The sequence below is a fragment of the Sylvia atricapilla genome, chromosome 4 (assembly GCF_009819655.1).
Source record: "Sylvia atricapilla isolate bSylAtr1 chromosome 4, bSylAtr1.pri, whole genome shotgun sequence".
NCBI lineage: Eukaryota > Metazoa > Chordata > Aves > Passeriformes > Sylviidae > Sylvia > Sylvia atricapilla.
This window is the reverse complement of record NC_089143.1, coordinates 36,310,854-36,334,601: the sequence shown is the minus strand read 5'-3', so window position 1 is coordinate 36,334,601 and position 23,748 is coordinate 36,310,854. Positions and strand designations below refer to the sequence as shown.

The 23,748-nt window shown below is 35.1% G+C and overlaps 1 protein-coding gene across 1 annotated transcript in view; it reads left to right on the top strand.

The window, feature by feature from the left end:
- WDR17 (WD repeat domain 17) overlaps nt 1-23,748 on the top strand; it is a 46,812-nt gene that overhangs the window by 5,800 nt on the left and 17,264 nt on the right. Inside the window, exons 2-16 of the mRNA XM_066317578.1 lie at nt 1,812-1,940; nt 2,795-2,978; nt 4,707-4,937; nt 7,895-8,146; nt 8,896-9,018; nt 9,360-9,547; nt 10,810-10,978; nt 13,001-13,092; nt 17,601-17,683; nt 18,589-18,675; nt 19,381-19,545; nt 20,416-20,618; nt 20,738-20,887; nt 20,995-21,125; nt 22,742-22,867. Of these exons, the coding sequence (XP_066173675.1) occupies nt 1,812-1,940; nt 2,795-2,978; nt 4,707-4,937; nt 7,895-8,146; nt 8,896-9,018; nt 9,360-9,547; nt 10,810-10,978; nt 13,001-13,092; nt 17,601-17,683; nt 18,589-18,675; nt 19,381-19,545; nt 20,416-20,618; nt 20,738-20,887; nt 20,995-21,125; nt 22,742-22,867 (2,313 nt within the window). The remainder of the gene's footprint in view (nt 1-1,811; nt 1,941-2,794; nt 2,979-4,706; nt 4,938-7,894; nt 8,147-8,895; nt 9,019-9,359; nt 9,548-10,809; nt 10,979-13,000; nt 13,093-17,600; nt 17,684-18,588; nt 18,676-19,380; nt 19,546-20,415; nt 20,619-20,737; nt 20,888-20,994; nt 21,126-22,741; nt 22,868-23,748) is intronic.

Here is a 23,748-nt window from a genome sequence, read left to right as displayed (position 1 = left end):
TCATTAGAACATGAGATGTATTGCAAAAGAGCTGCAAGTTGATGTAATTTATAGACATGTTCTCTCTGGAATCTCTAATTTGCTGCAGAAGTCAAGAATAATTATTATTGACAGGAAGTCTAATAGCCAAAGCCCTGATCTGCAATAAAGCTGTATCTTGTAGCTTTTTTTCTGTATATTTCTGTTCTGCTGTTGCAGTCTCCTGTAGCAAAATTTTCAAAGATACATGTGAGTATTTTTTTTCCTTCAGTCATTTAGTACTCACTCAGAATGTTAAAGCACTTTAACTAGGGTCAGTGATATCTTTGAGGTGATCAGTCTCAAATATTCAACTGATGCTGATCTTCTACTAAAGAAGTCCCCAAAATATGTTGCTCTCAGTTTTTTTTCTTTTTCTTTCACACTCTCTGAAGTGAGAGAAACATGATGTTTTGGAATTTGATACCTATAATAACTCATTATTGTTTACCTGCCAAGCAGATACACCAAGCAGAGGAGAAAAATGAAATTAATCATTCAACTTTATTTCTATCCCTTGTATAAATACATTAAAATAAAATTTTGATAATATTTAGGCAACCAGTTTTTAGTTTATAGTGACCTTTGGGTACTGTAGATCACTACTGCAACACCTGCATAAAGTTTGTTCTGTATGTGCCTTAATGCTACTGTCAACAGAAAAATATTTCCCCCTCTATACATTTAATATCATGTAGGTCAAGATTGATCTAAAGGAACATATCTGTGCTAAACTGTTCCACAGCAATTGAGTAACCAAGCCTTGTACTTCATCAACAGTTGCTCCGTCAAAATACTTGATTGCTTTTGAAGTCTCATTTCTCTTTAATTCCTTTTCCTTTGTGGGACTTGAAATGGTACCTTACACTTGGTAAATTTGACATGGTCCTCCTTTTCTTTCAAGATTATAATCTTAGCTCTTTGAACTAAAGATGTCATTCTCCATATTCCATGTAATATTGTTCCACCTAATGTCTCTTTATTCATTAATTGATCCACAGCATAAATGTGACCCTGAGACATTCTGTAACTAGGTAACATGTTGACATTATCCTGAATGAAATGAGGGTAGGTAAATAATCGGTCTGGCCCAGCAAAGCATTTCTTGCATTTTTATGTTGAAGTCAGTTTTCTCACTCTGAGCACAGCTGGTACTGTGAGAGTTGTTTTGGACATAGAAAACATAGTTTGCTGTACAGTAGTGTTACCCTAAGTTTGCTTTTGTTTTTTTCACAAGTGACTTCAACTTTTTTTGTTAAACAGTAATTATTAAGAAAATTTAGAAAGCTTCTCCAGAAAGGATGATAATAAGGAGTATAATATAATAAAGAGCTGTTCTGTGCAAGAAGACCTTTCTACATGTTGGTTTCACTTAAAACTATTACTATATGGTTTCTTTTGTCTGGCTATCAGTGGCAGATGAATGGGAGAGCGGAGAAGGCATTAAACTGTAATAGAAAAAGTATTGAACCAGACCAGAAGAAAATGAACATGATGAACAGTTTCAGCTAGTACAAATCAAGAACTATTTAAGTTTTTATGGGCTGCACACACCCCTCCCCCTCCACACCTTTTCTTCCAAATGGAGTGTTGTGAATGGTATTAGGTACCTTTTCTCGTGTGGCACTGAAACCTCTGAACATCTACTTGTCTTTATTTGAGATAAATTCATTTGTACCTCAGGCGAGTTATATTTTTTAAGTAAGCATGTAAAACTTATTTATGGGAACAAAAATCTATTCTATTTATTAATATTCTGTCATCTTGGACTCTAATGAATTCCTGTTTTAAAGGCAAAAATGACACATGTGAAACAAGTGGGACTTCTAGCTGCTGGATGTCAGCCTTGGAACAAGGATATATGTGCTGCGAGTGGGGACAGGTTTGCCTACTGTGCTACCCTTGCTGTTTATATTTATCAGGTAAGGTTATTCTTGTTTATTAGATTAGTTACACTTTTACATTGTTGTTGATCTCACTTTGAACCCTTTCAACATTTTTGTTTTTGCAATGCTTTTGCATTCTGAGGGAGAAATGAAACAATCCCACAATTCCATTTGAAGCTGTAGTATAAAATAGGCTTTTGCACAGTGGATTAAAATGGTTCCAAGTTGTGGATTCAGGTATATGGATTCAGGTGGTGACACACCTATACTTAATTTGGAGCTTGAACTCCTCATCACTGTGGTCTTCTGAAGTTTGCACCTAACACCTAACTAAAAAATAGAAATGCTGTGACATAGAATTTTCAGATTGGGAAATATGGAAATAAAGTATGCACTTACTCTAATTTTAAGAATTATAATGGTAGTAGGATTAAAATGAACAAAAATGACTGTGTCATGACATGTTTTTTAAATTTCTATTTTTAAGTGTACTAAGTCATTTTAAAAAATGAGAAGGATTTCAAACTCATTTTTATATCCTGTCCTGCTTACCCCCTCGGATATTACTAAATGATTGTTACCATGTCTATAAATAAAACAGTTTAGAATTGTTTGAGTATACTTCTAAATTAAATATAATCATTTATAAGTGATGGGAAGGTAGACACAAGACTGGTTTTTGAATAGCTGGATATCGGGCAACCTTTCATTCCTAGTCAAATGTATGAGAGTTTATTTTATTGAGATATGAGGTACTGGCAATGGTTAAATGCACTATCAATTCATCTGTACATCTAATACTGTTATATGAAGTATTTTCCAACCCAGAGGTATTTAAAGTAAGTTTACAAAAAAATATGTTTCTAAAATGTATTTTACTATTTGTTTAGCTGGATCACCGATACAATGAATTCAAGCTCCATGCGATTATGTCTGAGCATAAGAAGACAATCACAGCCATATCCTGGTGTCCCCACAACCCTGATGTGTTTGCAAGTGCCAGTGCGGATAGTTTAGTTATCATTTGGAATGTGAATGAACAGAAGGTTGTGGCCAAGCTGGACAATACAAAAGGTATTTTTGACGTGGAGATCTGTTCTATCCATACACCTTGATCCATGGGCATGGGAAATACTTGACAGAGTGTAAACTCTGTAGTTGGTAGGCTGGACTTTTAACAATTCCCTAACACAATATTCTTGTCAGATTTTTTGCAGATCATTCTCGAAAATAATGATAGTGTGTTTGAGTAAATTGCTGTCAACCATCTCATATTTGGTAAAGAAAGACATTATTCTTTTTTTCTAAAGAAGTTGACCAGTTCAAGAATTAACTTTGCTAATGATTTCTTGTTGAGCAGGGGAGAAAAAAAACCCCAAATCAACATTATTTCCAAGGATAAATAATTAAAATTTTAAATAATAAATTTCATTATGACTTTTGCTAAGGGAAAGCAAATAAAAGCTAGCCTTAACAGATTCAAGAATAAATCATCAGTGAATTTGAACAACAGCTCTTGTTTAAATGCCCTAATACTTGTCTACCTGAATCTTTTCTCAGGCCTTGAAACTGCTGGAGATTCTATTACAACTCTAGGGGATTAAGCATCCCTGTTACAGTTACATTTTGCTGTCCATTTCTGATTAATGCCATTTAGTCAAAAGCAGTACCTGTATTTTGTTCCTGCTGTCAATCTCATCAGGTGTCCTTGACTCCTGCATTTTCCTTCTTGGAGAGTGAATGCAACGCAAGAACAGTCAGAATCTCAGGATCTAATAAGCTATTTTGGGACCCCCTACTCTGTTCTCTCCAGAGCATTTAAGGGATACCTCTGGAAACCTTTTACATCTTGCATATCAAGAAAAAGTATACTTCACAGTGATTTAATCTATTCTAAAAGAAATATTGTATGAACTTATGCATGAGTATAAATGCTGGTACTTATTTTTCAATACATTGCTTGTTTAAAAATCTAGTTCAGCCAATGACAACACAGGGAAAAAAGTGTTGTTATTAATATTTTAATATTTTTAGATAATATTAAGATTATATGTTTAAACCTTCCAGTTGTTTCTCTTTTTGTCCCTTTTACACTGCCATACAGAAGTGTCTAAATACAGTTTTAAGTTTTCAGCTTGAGGAATTTGTTTTGCTGTCATTTATTCCTTCAGGCACATTATTAAGCTGTGAGAATAATGAGGGTTGGAGATGTTAAGATCAAAATTCTCAAATGGGATTGCCTACAGTTAGGTATTAGAAAACTGAATGAAAACTGTCATGTATCCAGAAGGAAGCTATCAAGAGTTTCCTTTTATTACAGAGTGCTTTCAAATTTTGTCACACACACGTGCTTCTGTTAGATTTATCCCTAAATTTCATTGTATTTTGCTAAATAAGCATTTTGAAAATCTCAGTATTTTACTATCTTAGTGGCAAATAACTTACAGTAAAACATAGAGAATGAAATTTCAGATGAATGAAAGTATTGTTTGCAATATCAGGTTTATCCTCTCCCAAATGTGTGATTGTCTTTGGCACTGACAAAGTAAAGATATCATGAAATACAGCCCATCAAAGTAGCATAAAAGTAATTTGAGAAATGATTTTACTGGCTGCCTATGGAAGTCTTTAGTTTACTTTTACACTATAAGATGTTCACACTGGTCTCTAAATTTCAGTCTAACAATTTTTATGTTGAACAATTATTTCTAATGTTTTCCAAGACAATTGCTGATACTGGGTCAATGAATTCTACACTGAATTTTGTATCCTCTTCTTATAAGGTTTACCTCTATGTTTCAGGAATTCCTGCATCCCTTGGCTGGTGCTGGAATGAAGGTGATGCAGTTGCATTTGTGTCCCACAGAGGTCCGCTGTACATTTGGGCTATCTCAGGACCTGACAGCGGGGTAACTGTGCATAGAGAGGCACACAGTTTCTTGTCAGATATCAGTCTGTTTAGATGGCATCCGAAGAAAAAAGGAAAGGTGATATTTGGACATACTGATGGAAGCCTATCTATTTTTCAACCAGGTAAAACTCATATGGCAAAATATTTGGTTTCATATATGTGGCTCTTTTTTCTCCATATGCATGCAATTCTGAACTTTAAAAAGTTAGATTCTATAATGTAGGTACATACATAAAATTTGTTCTTGATTCATAATATTTCTATTCCTTCCATATCATAAAAATATATTTTCTTAGATAAAGAATTCAGAGCATTTTCTTTATGTCTCCTCCCTTTTGTGAGTAAGATAGGACTGCAGTTTTTTGACAACTGGAATAAACACTTTTTTTTTGAGAATGGCATGATCTACTGAACTATATTTTCCTGCAAGTTTATTCTTCTGAATGGAAAGACTTGTATCTTTTGTTTACTTTCCTATTTTTGCATTTGTTCTGGAGTCCTCTGTTTCATATTCTATAATCCTCTACAATTTTATAGGTAGACTCTCACATCACACTTAATATTATCTTAATGGTTCTGTTCTGTCAAAAATAGATGGAAAAATATTTATTTCTTTTTGTCTGAAATCCCACACATTTGTTTATACTTAATAAATAGTCTAGGTCTCTGCTAAGAAGGTGTGATGTTGATAAGCTCAACTAAAGGTAAAATTTCACTTGTTTCCATAGTTTTCTTCAAAGATATCTGTATTAGGTTGATTATTTTAATTTTTTCCTGCCTGCTTCTTCCTTTAATAAAAATTGATTTTCAACTTTGTGAGAAAATCAGTCCTTTAAAAGATGTGTTAATTTTACATAGATTTGTTCTCCAACAGCTATGCAAAATTTATTTTCCTTCAGGTCACTCTACTAAGTTGTCACACAGGATGTCACAGAGAATAATTGATTCCCTTGCTTCTGTAGTGCTGACTGAGTTAGCACTGGCATTGGGAAAAGGAAATCAATTTTAATATGATAATATCAAAGAATTTATCAGACTGAGACCTTTCATTAAGTGTGTCTAGAATTATTTGAATCTGAAAACAGAAATAATAAAAAAAATATTTAAAATATCAAAATTATGTTCTGCAAATGAAAATATAATATAGGCTACAAAAAAGTCTAGGCAGTGGCAGTATTTTATGTACAAAAATTCAAGTTGCTTTAAAAAATTTGTTTCAGGAAAATGATCCATTACTGTTGGGGATAAAACTATTTGCATCAACTCAAAATTTAGAATACATTATCATAAGAATGCTGCCTTTCTCTGTATTTAAGATAGTTTTCTTAATTATTGTAATATTACACATCTTTATTCAAATAATTTTAAAAGTAAAAAAAAAAATATGCAAGTTGTTTCCTATTCTCAGCATACATAAGATTGTTCATTTCCAAATGTGAAATAAAATATGAAAGTTTATATGCAGCTGGGTGAAAATTTTCTGTATAAGTAGCAGATAACACAATGTTTTTGCACTGTTGTTATCTACTTAGTTTTCTCTCCCATGGCTGTATTTTCTTTTTTATTACCTATGCATTAATGCATCAGATGATTTAGTGTAAAGAAAATATATGCAAGAATATAAGATTAATACCCAATTTTTAGGGAGATTCAATGCAGTCATATAGAGCCAAACATTTTCCCTTTTATTTGTTCTCATTTAAGCTTACTTAAATGACCTGTGACTCAGTTGCATGATTCATATTGTTTATGTCTTCTTTTAATGGAAAACAAAATTTACCAGTTAGGGTTTTCATGAGATTTGCTTTTAGACTCTTTTTTAGAAACACAGGTAGAACTGAATAGCTCCTAGATAAACACTGCCTTATACACTGCCACCAGGTGGCTGTGCTTTTTTGGGGCTGAAGTGTTTGAATATGGATGGCTTCAGTCACTCGAGGACTTTTTGCTTTTAGTTCTTGTATAGCTACCTGAAAAATGTCAGTTCTGCTTTGTTGTCGGTTCTTTTTCATTTCAATGTTGATTTGCAGTAAAATCAAAGGGAGAGCTGTAATGTAAGCAGGGGCATTGTCTAAAAAAGTGAGAGTTTTCAAGTTTTTTGCAAATTTAAGCAATTATCATACTTCTATTATGCTCAAAGCTTCTGAAGAGTGAAAAAAAAAATGGAATCAAGAAATTGGTTTATGCTGTTAATTGTTGTGCAGTCTTAAATTATTTCTCCCATTTCTAGTACCTGATTTTATAAAGTTGCTCTAGATGTAATGTGTATGAACCAGTACCAAAACTGAAAATTAGATTGAAGCTGAATATTGGAAAGTGTCAGTTCCTTATTTCTAGAAAAGCAGTATTTTTTTTTTTTAGTTTAATATCACAACTTCAAAAATACATATTTATTTCGTCTGGACTTTACACTGCCTTATAAAACTAAGATTCATCTCCCTGTAAAAATAAAAAGTGAGAGATAAATGTGGTGTTAAAAAAAAAGTGGGGTTTGATAATATTTCATCAAGTGAAATATCCATCTTTTTTGTAGGTGTCAGACGAGATACTCAATGATCTCTTTTGGCTACAGAATCTGTAAACACTTCCCAGCTGCACACATAGTTTTAAAGAAGAAAAAAAGTCTAAAGGCAGCAGTTCAGAAAAAACCTTTACTGTCACAGTGTTTTTCTGGTTCTTACTGCCTTTATTTTGCCTGTATTTGCTGTGGAGTGCAGGCTTATTTACACTCAAATGGATTGCATTTTATGCTGTGCTGGAGATCTTTACTCACAGAAATTCTTAGAACAATGTATATGATTTAACATCCTTTCCTTTCCCAGAAAATTATGTTTATAAACCTGAGAGCTTTTTCTGTTTTCTGCTGTATTAAACATAAAGTTGAAACTGATAGAAAAAGAAATACTCTGACTCAAATATTGAAAAGATAGCTTCATTACTTTCACTAGTGCAGACAATAGAGCAGGCTAGTGAAAATTTCAGGGAGAGAGAAAAAAATCATGTTTGCCAACCTTGTACCTATTGAAAAGGTATATTTGATTTAATTTTTAAATAACGTGTCTTCTTGTGCACTTTAAAGGTTCAAAAAATCAGAAACATGTCTTAAGACCAGAGTCTCTTGAAGGAACAGACGAAGAGGATCCAGTTACAGCTTTGGAGTGGGACCCTTTGTCAACTGATTACCTTCTTGTTGCTAATTTACATAATGGTATTCGACTGGTTGATTCTGAATCTCTGTCCTGTATCACAACTTTTAGTTTTCCCAGTGCAGCAGCATCTGTTCAGTGTTTGGCCTGGGTTTCTAGTGCACCTGGAATGTTTATAACTGGAGGTAAGGCTTTTATTTCCTGATTTATACAAAGATAACAAATACTAGACTGAGTCTTCAAAATTGATACCCCAAGTTTGCTTTTTCTGTTTCGTAATATTTTTACAAGTAGAAACATACACAAATTGTACAAAAAAAGACCATAACACAAAACTGGAAAATAACAAAACTGCACTGAGCAGTTTTTTATGTTTTAAAAAATTTAAATGCATAAATACGTGACTTTCTACAACTTTTTATGTTAAGTAGTATTTTCATCATGCACCCTTTAGCAAAAAATATATGAATTCCTTTGGGAATAGGAATAAAAATGCATTTTACTAATTGATGTCACTTCAAAGATCTAAAAAATTTAAAAAGAAAATAATTTATTTCCTGCCTCTTTTCTACACTAGACATTGTGGCTCAGGTTGAACTAATGAATAAGGAAACTAAGACTGGCAAAATATTTTATAATGAGAGAGATTCCATAGAATTTATCTGTGTTCAAATAGTGAATGTTAACAATGATTGTTATTAATACTAATATGGCCACAGTGGTAAATGGAGGATAAATAGGATGCCATGGACCTTACACTAGGTGATTTCCAGAGGTCCCCTCCAACCCTAACTATTCTGTGATTCTATAGAGGTGACAGTGCCTGCTTATAAAATTGTTCTTAGGACTTGAAGTTTAATTCACTGTTGTATTTTTGTGTAAATCAGTCCTTAAACCACACACCTCTGTGTTTTGTTTTGTTTTTGAACCTCAGATTCTCAGGTTGGTGTGTTACGTGTTTGGAATGTTTCACGTACAACACCTATAGATAATTTTAAATTGAAGCAAACTGGTTTCCATGGCTTGCATGTGCTAAGTTCTCCTCCAAAGAAAAAGTGTAAGTGTAATTTTGATTGCTATTAATTGTAATGGCTGCAACATAAGAAAATCTTATTTATGAGTCCTGTTATGTCCAGATCAATCTCTGTAAGTTTGGTCAGGTATTTAGTTCTTAATTAAAGTGTCTTTTGCTGCTAGTGGATGAGACAAATGCATAAAATATGAAGTACTTTATAAGGCTCTTCTTTAATAGGCCAGTCTTCATACAGGAATTCTCCTTTTTTTTTTTTTTTTGTTTTAAATCCCATTAGAATACAAGCATTTTACTATTTATAATTTTACTTATTATTGAAATAAGAAATAATCTTCTCTCTTTGTCTTTTGCTTTATATTGTTAAGCATGTTCATCACAATATCCTACTAAAAATCACCATACATCTTCAACAAGTGAGGCTGTTCCACCTCCAACTTTAACCCAAAACCAAGCATTTTCTCTTCCTCCTGGTCATACCGTCTGTTGCTTCATGGATGGTGGAGTGGGGCTTTATGACATGGGAGCCAAAAAGTGGGATTTCCTTAGAGATTTGGTATGGTTCATCTCTGTCTTTGAATAGAGAGTTTATTTGGCTTATTCCCTTTCTTCTAACAGAAAAAAAACACCTGGAGAATTAAGTCTTTGCAGTACTGTAAAGCAGTTTCTATTGTTAAAAAGAGCCCAGATTTCTAGGAAACAAAATTACAGTCCTGAAGTTTAAAGTGATCTTTTATTGTAAATTACTGAATTCTGTTGGAAATATTCTGATGGTTTGTTTTATACCAGAAATAAAGACTAAGGGACTTGGTTTTTGTTTGTTTATTTTTTAACTGCAATTTTAGTTTGATGGCACTCTCAGAAGTTTTCTCTAGTGGGTTTTCTATAATTCAGAATAAAAGTTTGAGTCTTTTCATCAGAAAGCTATATGGTGAATGCACTCAGTTTAACATTACAAAGACTGAATTATTAAATTTTCCTTGAAACTGAAATTCAGAAATGTGTTTAACACATATTAAATGACCCTCTTAAAACCCAAAATTCTGGTGAAGGAGGTTCTTGAGGATATTTCTCTTTTCCTCTTCCCAAGTTCCCTTTGCACTGAAAAAACCCCAAACAAACAAAACCCAAACAATTTTCAGCTGTGCATTTGAATAGAGGCTGCTGGTTAGTTTTCCCATTTCTATTGGGTTTGGTCCTGTAAACCAACTGAGGCTTAAAAAAATTCTTAATACCTTTTAATAAAAAAATTCATAATACCTGTGTTTCATGTATTTGCCAACTTAAATTCTACAAATGCATGTCTTGGAACATAAACAATTGATACATGAAATCTCTAATGGATTGAAATTTCAACTGCAATACAGCATAGACTGTGTCTAGAAACACAGACTATTCCGTGGGGTACTAGACAACTTATAGAACATGTTTGACATACAGAGCTTTATTTTTTCAGTCAGGTACTTTTTACCAAAAGAGAAAAACGGTTCCTTTTCTTTTCCCTTAGTTTTTTTAATTCAATTTTTAACAACATAGTTCCAACAGAAAATGCTAAAAAGTTCCTGGCATTGTGTACCGTGTGGTTTCAGGAAAGATTTTTCTGGTTTTAATAATAACCTATGAAAGAGCATGTTACAGTCTAAGTTATTTTATGCCTTTTAGTTTTGACTGATAAGCCTAAATACAAAGGGATTTTGGAACTTTTAATTGACCTGACAAGTAAATTAAATACAAGATATTTTAGAGTTTGATCTAGAGTTGGACTTATGAAAAAAATAAAATGTAATAAAAATGGATTAAATATTTGTTTCATTTAAGGGACATGTTGAGACCATCTTTGATTGCAAATTCAAACCTGATAACCCTGATCTTCTTGCTACAGCTTCATTTGATGGCACAATAAAAGTTTGGGACATAAATACTTTATCAGCGGTTTATACATCTCCTGGTAATGAGGGGGTTATTTATTCCATTTCATGGGCTCCAGGTAAGAATATTTTGCTGTATGTCTAAATGTCTTTTGACTGCAGAATTTGTCATATAAAAGAAGTAGTTTTATATAGAAAGGCATCTTAAAAGGTTTAAACAAAACTTAATTATCTGTGAAACCAGCAGAGTTCTATGCTTCAGACCTTGCTCAAGCTTATCCTTCTAAGTAATGCTGAGTATTTCATACTCAGAATGGAGGGAGAAGAATCTCCAGAACATTTTTAAAATGGCATTACGCAGATGACAAAATGCCTTGCTTTGCATGAGAAGCAGCTACTTAAAGGAATTCAGATTATATTTTGTTTTGAAATAGTGGAACATATGTATTTAGCTCTTTTTCTTCCTTCATGTAGAACTCTAATGCCTGAAGAACTCTTCTTTAACCTTATTGGAATAGGAAGTGCCTTTTCTGCAAAACATCTGCTTTTTCTTAGAAAAATCACTGGAGTCACTGGGAAATTTTGTTTTCAAAACAGTTCTGTAACCCCTTTTGGTGTACCCACAAATACACTTCTGATACTTGTCAATAGTTGACAATAGATTAACTTCCTCGGTGTGTTTTATTTCTTTGGACAGAAGATTTTTTAAAAAATCTAAATAATTCATCTCTCTGTTCTCACCTGCACTTCTAAACTCTTAAGAAATTATAACCGACAGGATAAAAATATTGCAGTGGGAAGCTTAATGTAGTCTGCACGTGAAATAAATTTGCACTTTTTCGTTTCAGAGAGTCTCTTGTACCTTATACCTCTTCACAAATAATTTGTCTTGCTGTATACAAACCAATGTGAAATAGAGTGCTTATGCTTGGTCATTTAGTTTTGAACTTTAAATTCAATTTGTAGTTGTATCTCATATTGAATGAATAGTTTGTTTGCTGCTGGAGGGGTGTGGTTGTTGCTTTTGGGGTGGCTTTTTTTTTTTTTTTTTTTTTTTTTTTTTTTTGAGGGGGGGCAGGGAGCAGGGTTGGTTGGTTGTTTTAAGTAAATTGGAAGCACGTGCTTCAACTTTGTTCCTTACCACCCTGTCCAAAAGGTCCTGTCACTCCATGCCAGAACTTTTGGTGCTTCTTTCACCTTACTCCCAGACAGTTCCTATCTGCCTTGTGCTTTGTTCCTAATATATAATCTAATGCATGTCCTAGTATATAATCTAATGCCTGCCATAATTTGTTTGAAGACAGAAGAAGGTGTCAGAAGACCTTTGAAAAAATTACTACTCCTTTTTCTTTTTTCTTTCCTATCATTCTCCTACCTGAGTTTATTCCCTATTTATATATTTACATTGGTAGACTCGTCCTGAATAGCTTGACTTTTCTGCCTCTGAAGCTTGGAATAAAACAATAGTCAAAACTTTCCTGTAAATTTGCTATTTATGAAATGCACAGCTTTGCTGGGATAAAGAGTCACTGTGGTGAGGAGAATTTGGTGGCTTTTGGATTAGACCAGATTTGAATTTTCAGATTCTCACTGTGGAGTTTTGTACTCAGATTTTTCCACCCTGCAGAGTATGGTTACAGATTCAGGTACATTTTTGATGGTCTTAGGTGCAGCAGTGGTGCAAGAATAAGGAAACAAAATACTGTTAGATGTTCTCTTTCATTTTTATGATTTTTCTTTATAGGTAGGGAACTTTAAGTGAAAATGCTCTAGTTGTTACAACTTCAACCTTGAAACATTGAGGTTATAATCTTTTTCAGTTTGAGTCATATATATCATGATCATTATTTTCTTAAATGCAAGACTTTCAGCTGGCATTAAGATACTTTTTACAGTAATACGATTTTTATTTGACCATTCCTCAAAACAGGAATGTAAGAAAAACAGGTCAGGATGTCATGCAAATTTATGTTTGTAACTCAGTAGCAAATGCTAGCCTTAAACAATGGAAAACTCATGTCCATGTACCATTGATGTCTTCTGTTCATATTACATTTCTTCAATTTAAAGTAGAACCACTGTCAAACAATATTCTGATTTTATAATTATTGCAGTTGTTTTAAAAACATCTTTCTTTAAAGGAAATCTGAACTGCATAGCAGGTGGAACATCCAGAAATGGTGGCTTTATCTGGGATGTTCGAAAAGGCAAAATGATAACCAGATTCAGTGAGGTAAGATGACATTACCACTTTTTTTGTCTATATGAAATGTAAGTTAGTCATTCCCTCTAGTGTCCATAAATAAAGATGGCCAAAGTACATATGTTTTTGAAAAGTGCTGTAGTATAAAAATCTGTGAGTTATGTGGGTGCCAGTTTACATGTGTGGCAGAAGTATTTTTACTTCCTCAGACTGGATTTGTGATATGAGAGTGATGAAGCACCAGATGGACTCCATTATCTTAAAATTGGTCCTGTGGGAATACATGGCAAAAGCATAGCTGATTCCTTCTTAAATGTGTAAACATATATAGACATACAGACTCAGCATCAAAGTGAAAACTATGTTCTGTATTTTCAGAAATAAAGGCCAGAAAAAACTTTCAGTACCTGAAGTCTAGATCAATAAAGCTCCATTATGCAGTACACTAAGCAGTGTGACTCATTTAGTGGCTTGTCTTGTGTTACCTGAAATTTATCCAGGCATTTTTAAGTCCTGAAATAGTAGCATGATTTTTATTGGTAGAAGGAGTTGTGTAATACTATGCTGTAGTATTTTACACTATTTTGTATATTCCTAGTATACAGCTGTGATCTTCAGATTATACAGACATAATTATTTAAGTATAGGATCTGCATCTAAAAAGAGAGGCGGAGGTGTGAAGAGAGGCACAAGCAGAAAACAAATATACCTACCTTCAGAAGTTCTGGCATTCTAATACTGATATTTGCATTTGTGCTACTAAATATCACTTCTGTAGTACTGGTCCTGATACACATCCCAATTAAGTTTTCTCATATCACAGTTTTTCATGCCCACTTACTTCATTATTCCAACAAGTAGCTAACATTTATTCAGAATCACTGTATGATTAAGGTTGGAAGAGACCATTGGGAGTCATCTGGTCCAACCTCCCTGCTCAAGCAGGGTCATCCTAGAACCCTTTGCAAAGGATTGCATCCAGATGGTTCTAGAATATCTCCAGAGAGGGAGACTCTCCAGCCTGAGAAGGATAATCTGTTGAGTGCTCGGTCACTTGCACAATAGAGATGTGAAGAGATGTTCTTCCTCCTGTTCAGGTGGAACTTCCTATGCATCAGTGTCTGCCCATTGCCTCTTGTCCTATTGCTCAGCACCACCAAGCTGAGACTGGATGCATCCTCTTGGCACCCTCCCTTTCAGATTTTGACAGACATTGGTGATCACCTCTCAGTTGTGACTTCTCAAGACTGAATAGGCCCAGCTCTCTCAGCCTTTTCTTGTGAGAGAAGTCATTTTTGTTGCCCCCTGCTGGACTCTCTCCACAAGCTCTATGTCTCTCTTGTCCTGAGGAGCCCAGAGCTGGACACAATACTCCAGATGTGACCTCACTAGGGCTGAGTAGAGAGGCAGGATCACATTCCTCAACCTGCTAGAATGCTCTTCCTAATGCACCTGAGGACACCATTGGCTTTCTTGGCCACAGGGTCACACTGCTGGTTCATGGACAAATTGGTGTCCACCAAAACTCCAGAAACTTCTCCACAGAGCTGCTTCTCAGAAGGTTGGCCTCAGCATGTCTGATGTCTGGGTTTATTCCTCTCCAGGTGCAGGACCATGCCTTTGTCTTTGCTGAACTTCAGATAGTTTCTCTCTGCCCATCTCTCCAATCTCCCAAAGGGTATTGGCCACCCCTCCTAGCTTTGTGTCATTAGTGAACCTACTCAGGAGGCCTCTGCCCCTTCATCAAATCATTGATGAACACGCTAAACAATTCTGGGCCCAGTATTAAACACGGGGGGCCACCACTGTTGATGGGCCTCCAACTAGACTCTGTGCCACTGATTACAACCCTCTGGGATCTACTGTTCAGCCAGTTCTCAATCCACCTCACTGTCCACTCATCCAGTCCACACTTCCTGAGTTTGACTATGAGGACTTTGTGAGAAACAGTGTTGAAATTCTTGCTGAAATCAAGATGGGCAATACCCACTATTCTCCCCTCATACATCCAGGTAGTTGTGTCATTGTAGAAGGCAATCAGGTTGGTCAAATGTGACTCACCTTTAGTGAATCCATGCTGACTACTCCTGACCACCTTCTTGTCATCCATGTGGATAGAGCTGGCCACCAGAATGAAGCCCTCCATCACCTTTACAGGAACTGATGAGAGGCTAACGGGCTAGTAGTTCCCTGGGCCCTCCTCTGTCTTTTTGAAGAATGGAGTGACATTTGCTTTCTTACAGTCCTCACCTCAGACACCTGATTGCCATGACATTTCAAAGATGACTGAGCAGCATCACTGTGGTCATAACCAGAACTCTTTCAGCATTTTTGGATGCATTGTGTCAGGGCCTATGGACCAGTGGATGTCAAGTTTGTCTGTATATTCTCTAACCCAGTTCTTTTTGATCAAGAGGAGGTCTTCCTTCCAACATTCCTCTATGCTGGTGCCTTGAGTCACAGATTCCTGACAGCTGGTCTTGTCAGTGAAGACTGTTGTAAAGAAGATGTTCGATAACTCTGCTTTCTCTACATCCTGTTACCAGAGTCTTCCTTCCATTTAGTAATGGGCCTACATTTTTTAGAATTTATTATTATTTAGAATTAAAAATAATATAAATTCTTTATAATAATTTATTATAAAAGCATTATCCTTTTTTTTTCTTTTTATTATTAATGGAGTTGAAGAAGCACTACTTGTTGTCCTTGACATCCTTGACAAGTTTTAATTCCAGATGAGCCTTTGTCTTCCTTATCTCATTTCTATTTATTCTGACAACCTCACAATATTAATTCCAAGTGGCCTGACCCTGCTTCTATCTCCTGTGCATTTCCTACGTGCACTGAAGTAATGATGGAAATTCTTTGATCATCCATTAAGATCTCTTGCCTCGTTTACCCAATTTCTTGCTCATTGGGGTGCATTGTTCTTGATCCTGGAGGAAGTGATCCTTGAATATTAACTGATTCTCTTGGACCTTTTTTCCCTCTAAGGTGTATTCCCATGGAACTGTTTGAAGAAAATCCCTGAAGAGACTAAGGGTAGCTCTGCTGAAGTCCATGATTGTATCTTACTTGCTGTCCTGCCTCCACCTTGCCTGATGCTGAACTCCACAGTCTCATGGTCACAACAGCCAAGGTTGCCACCAACCTTCACATCTCCCACAAGGCTTTCCTTGTTTGTTAGTATGAGGTTCCAGCAGCCCAACATTGCTTGTGGCATTCTCCACTACCTGTGACAGGAAGTTGTCATTAACACTTTCTAGGAACCTCTTGGTCAGTTTGGGCTTCACTGTGTTGGTTCTCTAGCAGATGTCAGAGTAGTTAAAGTGCCCCACAAGAACCAGTGCCTGTGACATTTGGGCTACTAGCTGGCTTCATCCACTTCTTTTTACCTATCAGGCAGCCTGTAGCAAACACCACCACCAACAACAAATAGTGTCTTTTATCCAAACCATAAGCTCTCAACTTGCTCGTCATCCACCTCAAGACAGAGCTTGATACTCTGGGGGGAAATTCCACCACTGTGACTTCCTGGCCTGTCTTTCCTAAACAATGTGTAGTCTTTGTGGCAACATTCCAGTCATGAGGGCTATCCCACTGTGTCTCTGTAATCACAATGCTATCAAAGGCCTGTGACTGCACACAGATCTCTGGTTCATCCAGTTTGTTCCCCATATTGCGTGTGTTGGGGTACAGGCACCCTATAGAAGTTTTTCATTGTGTCCACATCCCAGTGGACATGCAAAGGGATGTCCCATAGTCCTGTCTAGTGATTATGTAATTGGCTGCTTGTACTTGCTCCAGGTACTGCCTCTTGAGTCTCCCTATGCTACTGGAGTGGTTTCTGTTGTTCTCTCCTTCCCTACACATTCACTCTTGAAAGCCTAGCCCTGGTCTCTTTCCAAACTAGTTTAAAGCTCTCACAGTGAGCCCTACGAACTCCTGAACTAAGTTCTTTTTTCTCCTTTGAGACAGATGGACCCCATTTGTTGCCAGCAGAGTGTTGTATGGTGTTGGTGTTGTATAAACTGATCCATGTTCAAAACCCCCAAAATCGTGCTGATAACAGCAGTATCAAATCCAGTTGTTCATCTGCATCATCTTCCTGTTGCTTGCCACATTATTCCCTGCAACTGGCAGGGCAGAAGAGAGCACAACTTGTGCTTCATGTCCCTTGAGCAGTTTTCCCAAGGCCCAAAGGTCCCCCTTGATTGTCTACAGTATTCTTTATTAAAGCTACAGGTATTATATAGTTATAGATTGCTCATTCTTCAGCCTGACCAGGTTTTGCCTCTTGGATCCTGGCGGCTATAGCAGTTTTATTACCTGTCTCCATAGTCCCAATGTTTTGGACTTGGATTCTCAAACATCCAGCTTATATTGGGTACTCATTTTAACATGATTTTATACAGTATACTGTACTGGGAGAAAAGGGCTGAAGCTCACAGGAGAATAAAGTAAAAAAGATGAGTCAATAGATGAGAGAAAAAGGGGTGAATTATTTCTTATTGATAGGTATTTTGCATTTTTTGAAGCATGGAAAGAATGGAATCTTCTGCATTGCCTGGAGTCATAAAGATTCCAAAAGAATAGCAACCTGCAGCAGTGATGGATTTTGGTGAGTGTTATTGGAAGAAAAAAAATTGCTAAATGCACTTCTCAAGTCCATAAATTTTGACAGTATTCTCAGTAATTAATTCTGAAACTTTTTTAATTGGACAAAATTTAAATTATATTAATCTTCTGTACTTGTTAGGGTATGTTTTTCATGATTTTAAGAAAAAATTAAAGGAAATGTTTTCAGAAGGAATAGTGTCTAAGACACATTGATAGTAAAACTAAATACTGATTTTTATTTGAACAAGAATATCCTTCTAGGTTTCTTATCTGTAGGGGACACTTTTCAAAAGCCATCCAACTTTACTTGTCTTAATTTAATTTTTTTTTTTTTTTTTAGTTTATTGTTTCAAGGACTAGAAAGTATTGTTTTAGAATAAAATAATTACAACTGCACTATCACAAGGAGTATAATGCCTCATTTCTAAAAATGCCTGAATGTCAATTGAAACCAATTTAGCATATAGTGTGTTTCAGTACATGTTAAAAATCCTTTTTCATTTGTTTCCCCTGCTAACTGTGTCATTCCAGCTCTAACAGAATGGGCAGAAATTTTAGAAAGCAATTAACTTTCTTTTTAATTCATAAAGATCTATTTATGCCTTAAAGCCATGACTACAAATTTGATTCTGGGCTATGATGATCCTTTCAAGAAATATGTACCACAGTGAACATCTTTAAAACCCCTCTGAAGAAACACAGATACTGAAGTCAAGTTAGATGTTGTACAATCAACATCCGGTTAAATGTTGTAATTGAGGGGCTGATACTGTTTGTGGGTGTTTCTCCTATTCTTTGTGTATATCTTTTTGCTCTCTGGCTTATTTACACAGAATAAAAATTAATTTTGGATAGCCTACCCAGAATGTATTTTTTCTGATAATATCACATTGTCATTGGTTTCAGTATTATTCGAACCATTGATGGCAATGTTCTTCACAAGTACAAACATCCAGCTGCAGTGTTTGGCTGTGACTGGAGTCAAAACAACAAGTAAGTAAAAATTAACCCAAAGAATTGACAATATTTACTATTTAAATTGATTACCGGTAAAGTAACATAAAGTTATCTGGAATGTGATATGCAATGTGATAGTAAAACTCTGAAATTATCTGTTCCAAAGTAGGATATATCTATAGCAGCTTCCTTTTCCCAGTAGTATATTTAATTGACCAACATGAACTTTCTTAATTTTCAAACGAGGATAGTTTCATAGTGATGAGAGAAAAAAAAATCTAGCTGAATATATAATAGGGGGAGAAAAAACAGACATTCAATACCAGGAATGAGGGGTTTAGATTGGTGTGCTTGTAATGACTGCTAAGGTGAAGATGTAGTAGACAACTAAATACATTGTGATTATATATAAATTTTGTAGATAATTCCCAATAATGACACAGGAGTTTTTTGTAAAAAAAAAAAACATAGTAATTCAGTTTAATAATAGTTGCGTATTGGGTGTATGGTCAGACTAGTGCAAATATATTGCCTGTTGTGACTAATGGATCTTTATAATTTTTTTTTCTGATTTAGTTTTTTTAATTAGATTGTCGATACTACATCTTGAAGAGACGAAGGAGAAGCAAAAATTTGCTATTTAAAATAAAAATTTCAAACTGCACATTGTATTTCTTAAATTTTAAAAAAAATAAATTCATCATCTCTGTGACCAAGGATTTTGCTGTTTTTATTTTGCAGAGATATGATAGCTACTGGTTGTGAGGATAAAAATGTTCGTGTTTACTACTTGGCAACCAGCTCTGATCAACCACTGAAAGTTTTTACCGGGCATACTGCAAAGGTGTTTCATGTACGGTGGTCTCCTCTCAGAGAAGGGATCCTCTGCAGTGGCTCTGATGATGGGTGAGTATTTCTGAACTATTAGAAAACTCAAACTTCAAGCAGGACTATTGAAGAAACTTACACCTTTACTTGTAATGGTGTTGTCAATACTTAATAATCTCAATCTCTGCCTTGTTCAGATTCAGGTTTTAGCTTTGCTCTTAGATTTACGTAGTATTTGGGCAGCAGGATCATTATCTAAAATTGTCACAACTGCTGTAGTAGTGCAATGCTTTCCCAAGAGTAGGGTCAGTGCCTGATACCGATACTGTTACTGCAACAAATAGCACAATGTGTACATTACATCTGAAGAAACAGGTGCAAGACCTGCTCTTATTTGATATTTTTCAAAAGTGTACTTAAGGAGAATCTGAAGAGAATTTTAATGAACATTGGATACTTCTGGTTTTTGGCTTGATGCCGTCACTTTTGAGGGTGGGTGCATCAATCCATGGTAAGCAGGAGAAAGCATTTTTCTATGATTCTAAGCCACTTCCCTGAAGAGTATACAAGATATTTTTGTAAAGGATATTTTGTAAAGTTTGGAGTATTGGCTTCTATTGCTTTCCTATTATCATTCATTAGAGGTTTATGCTTGAAGCAAAAACTTATTAGTTCATAGTGTAGTGATTCATGACAGGAGACAACTTGACAGCAAGCTTCTTGACAGTAAAATACATTGAACAGAACTGGCCCTAGAACTGAACCCTGAGGAGCACTTCTGGTGACCAGTCACCAGCCAGATTTAGCCCCTTTCACTACAACTCTTTGAGCTCTGATGTGATAAAAATATTCTGATAAATTTGAAGCTTAAAATATTGCTGAAGTAATGACATAATTATATTTCAGTAGGTGATCTGATGTAGACTGTTCTCTTTTATCCTGTTTCAGTACTGTTCGGATATGGGATTATACACAAGATGCTTGTATAAATGTTCTTAGTGGACATACAGCTCCAGTACGGGGACTGATGTGGAATCCTGAAATTCCTTACCTTCTAATATCTGGCAGTTGGGACTATACAATTCGAGTCTGGGACACAAGAGATGGAACATGTTTGGACACAGTTTATGATCATGGTGCAGATGTATATGGTAATATATTTTAAATTTTGTTTTATTTCTGTATTGAAATTTATAAAGTAATTTAATCAAAAAGATTATTTGACTAGATAAACTTATTTGACTACATTTTTAATTATCCCCTCTACTAGGATTAACATGTCATCCTAGTCGTCCATTTACCATGGCATCCTGCTCTCGTGATTCCACTGTGAGACTCTGGTCATTGACACCTCTTATAAACCCTCTACAATTAAATATCATAACAGACAGATCTTGGGATGATGTTATTGGCAATACAGGTAAGCAAACTGTATAAAGCATTGTTTTAATTTTCTTAGTGTTTATATTCCTATTCCTTTGGGTTTTTTTTAATTTTAATTTCATATCTAAATCTTGTGTGTGTTAGATCGCGCTGTGGAGTCTGGAGCTCCTCCTTTGCTATGTGGCAAAGTTTCCAGGGATATTAAGCAAGAATTGGAAAAATTGTCAGGAAATCCTCAAGGAAAAAAACTAAGGTGGTTTTCAGAATTTTTTTCAGTAAGTATTCTGCCAACTTAGGGATGTTGTCAGTGTGCATGACTCTCGTTTCTGAAGTCAATCTCCAAAACTGAGATTTCTTTTACTCTACCATTTTTTCTCTTTCCTGAAGGGAGCTTAGAAAATAGGCAGAAATCAGTTCATTCCTTAACAGGTTGGCATATAAAAATGTCTGTGATTGAATTAATTGTGAATGTCAGTTGTGCAAAAAAAATTTTCCTAATTTAGCTTTGCAAAAAACAAACCAGCTTTTTGCAAAAGTTAATTAGTGAAAGAATATAATTTTCTATAGGAAAGGTTAATTTGACATAAATTTGCTATTGAAGAAAATTAAGTTATGTGGTTAGTCAAACTGCCTTAGAGTTTTTAAATTTTTCATTAATCATTTAATTAATCAAAAGAACACCTTGATTACTGATAAGGCAGAACAAGGACGAAATGGCTTGGAACTACAGGTTCTACTGCTACTGCAACTTGTGTCAAACACTGTTGTAATTTAAGTCAAAAACACTGATCTAAAAAGACCTAGTTTATCCAAAATATTTGGTTTTGAGTTCTAGCTAAATTGAAGTGTATAACTTAGAAATGATGAAACAATCTTTCTCAATTTGAAACTTAGATATTTTTCTCTTTTGGTAAAAATATATTTATGGAATTCCTTATTTTACAGAAGTTATAAATTTTGATTTCCCATGTTGATTTGAGAGTAAAACTGTTCTAGGAATATTAGAATTTTCCAAGACAAAAGCTTTCTTGATCAGGTATTCTCAGTGGTTTTTGAGTCCAGAAAATGAGGTATTGTGCTAAACTATAAGAAGTTTAATAAGAGTTTTACTGGACAGAAAAATTAGAGTAGTCAATTTATTTTTTTGGCAGGAGGGGGAGGGGGGTGGTTTCCCTAGTAGGATTTTGTGCTTTTTACCAGCTCAGAAATAATTGGACTTCTAAACTTGTGATCCTGTTATTCTTAGAAAAGCTTCTTTAAATCAAAGGTTTAATGATTTTTTTAAGCTTTTGAATACTCACTCTCTTCTAGACTTCATTAATGTTAAACTGTTGTCCTGTTTTTACAGAAGGATTGATTCAAAGGCTAGACCAATAGAAATGCTTAAAATTTATTTTTAAAAAATTAATTTGTGCATATACCATTATATTATAGTTGTCTATTTTAGGATTTAATATTAAGATAGTAAACCCAGTTGTGGCAGTTAAGCCTTGAAGCTTTATTCTACCTGGCCTAGGCCTTTGCTTTACAGAAAGTGGTAAATAAGTCCTGAGTCAGCTCCTGCATGCCAGCAGCTGACTGTTGATTTGTGCCAGCAGTAGTATTTCTTGGAGAGCAAAAGGAAAAACTCTAATTGTGAGCCCTCAGCTATATCCACGCGTAACCAAATAGGTTCATGGATCTCACTGTATCTTTACAGCCTTCAAGAAGACTGAAGGACTTCTAGTATCTTGAACTAATTCATGTTTTCATAATAAAGGTTCTAATATTGAAATTAAGTGAAATTGTAATTCTTGGAGTTGACTGACAAATGTTTTCCAATGTCTTTGTAAGTAAAAGTTTCTCTCTTGAACTTAACTGTAATAAAACTCTTCTTCCCTAACAATTTTAGCCTCCAGGAGGCAGCAAAAATTTATGGGACTTGGTTGCTGTAGTAAAAGGACAGGATGACAGTTTGCTTCCACAAAACTACTGCAAAGGAATTATGCATATGAAACACCTCATTCGATTTAGACTGGTAAGTGAAGCACAAACAATACATGAAAATGGTTGTTTGTCCATGTAGTATTTCACTGATTAAAAATAACATTGAATGCTTTACAAAGGTCATTTCATGTCCAAAGGTATTTGTGCAATCCCAGTTCTTCACTCCAATACTAGTCTGTTAGAATAGTATCTAGCTGAGTCTGTGTGACTTTGTCCATACTCAATGTTAAAATGCTAGGTTACAGTTATTAACTAGAAAAGTATTTTTCAAAAGTTAAAAGAAATTGCAAAGCAATCATCACTACAGTTTCAGATATGAAGTGAATTTGTCTTGCCTGTTATATACACTGTACTTTTATGTTCAGTAAAGTCAAATTATTTGTTTGTAGAAACATGAAGTGTGTAGCTTTGTTCAGAGGTACAGAGAGAAATTGATGTCTGAAAATGGGGAGAGTCAGCAGCAATATGTTCTGTAGCTCTCTAGAGGAAGGAATGGCAAGAACTTGTCATTAATACAGTAATGCAGCTTAAGGGTGACTTGGATGAGAATAGAAAATTCAAGTACTAGGCCATAAATTTATTAATAGCTGCATTTATGAATATGCAACAGTTTGTGTAGAGTATGCAGATTCATTGTTCTGTCAGGAAGTTCTTAGGAGTACTAAAGAATCCCATACTCTAATGACTGGATTGTAAATACAGGAAAGATGATATACTGGTATGGATCAGGGAATGCGCTTGCCAGCCCCAGGGCTAATACCACTTCTTGTGAGGTATCACCTGTTGTTTGCTGTTAGGTGCTGTCTCTTTGGTAAAATCACAGGCTCTTTAAGAGTGTCCTATGTTCCTTATGACTCTCAAATGATTAAAGTTGATTAGTGTCGTTAACTGTAATAATGGCAGCTGTCCTGT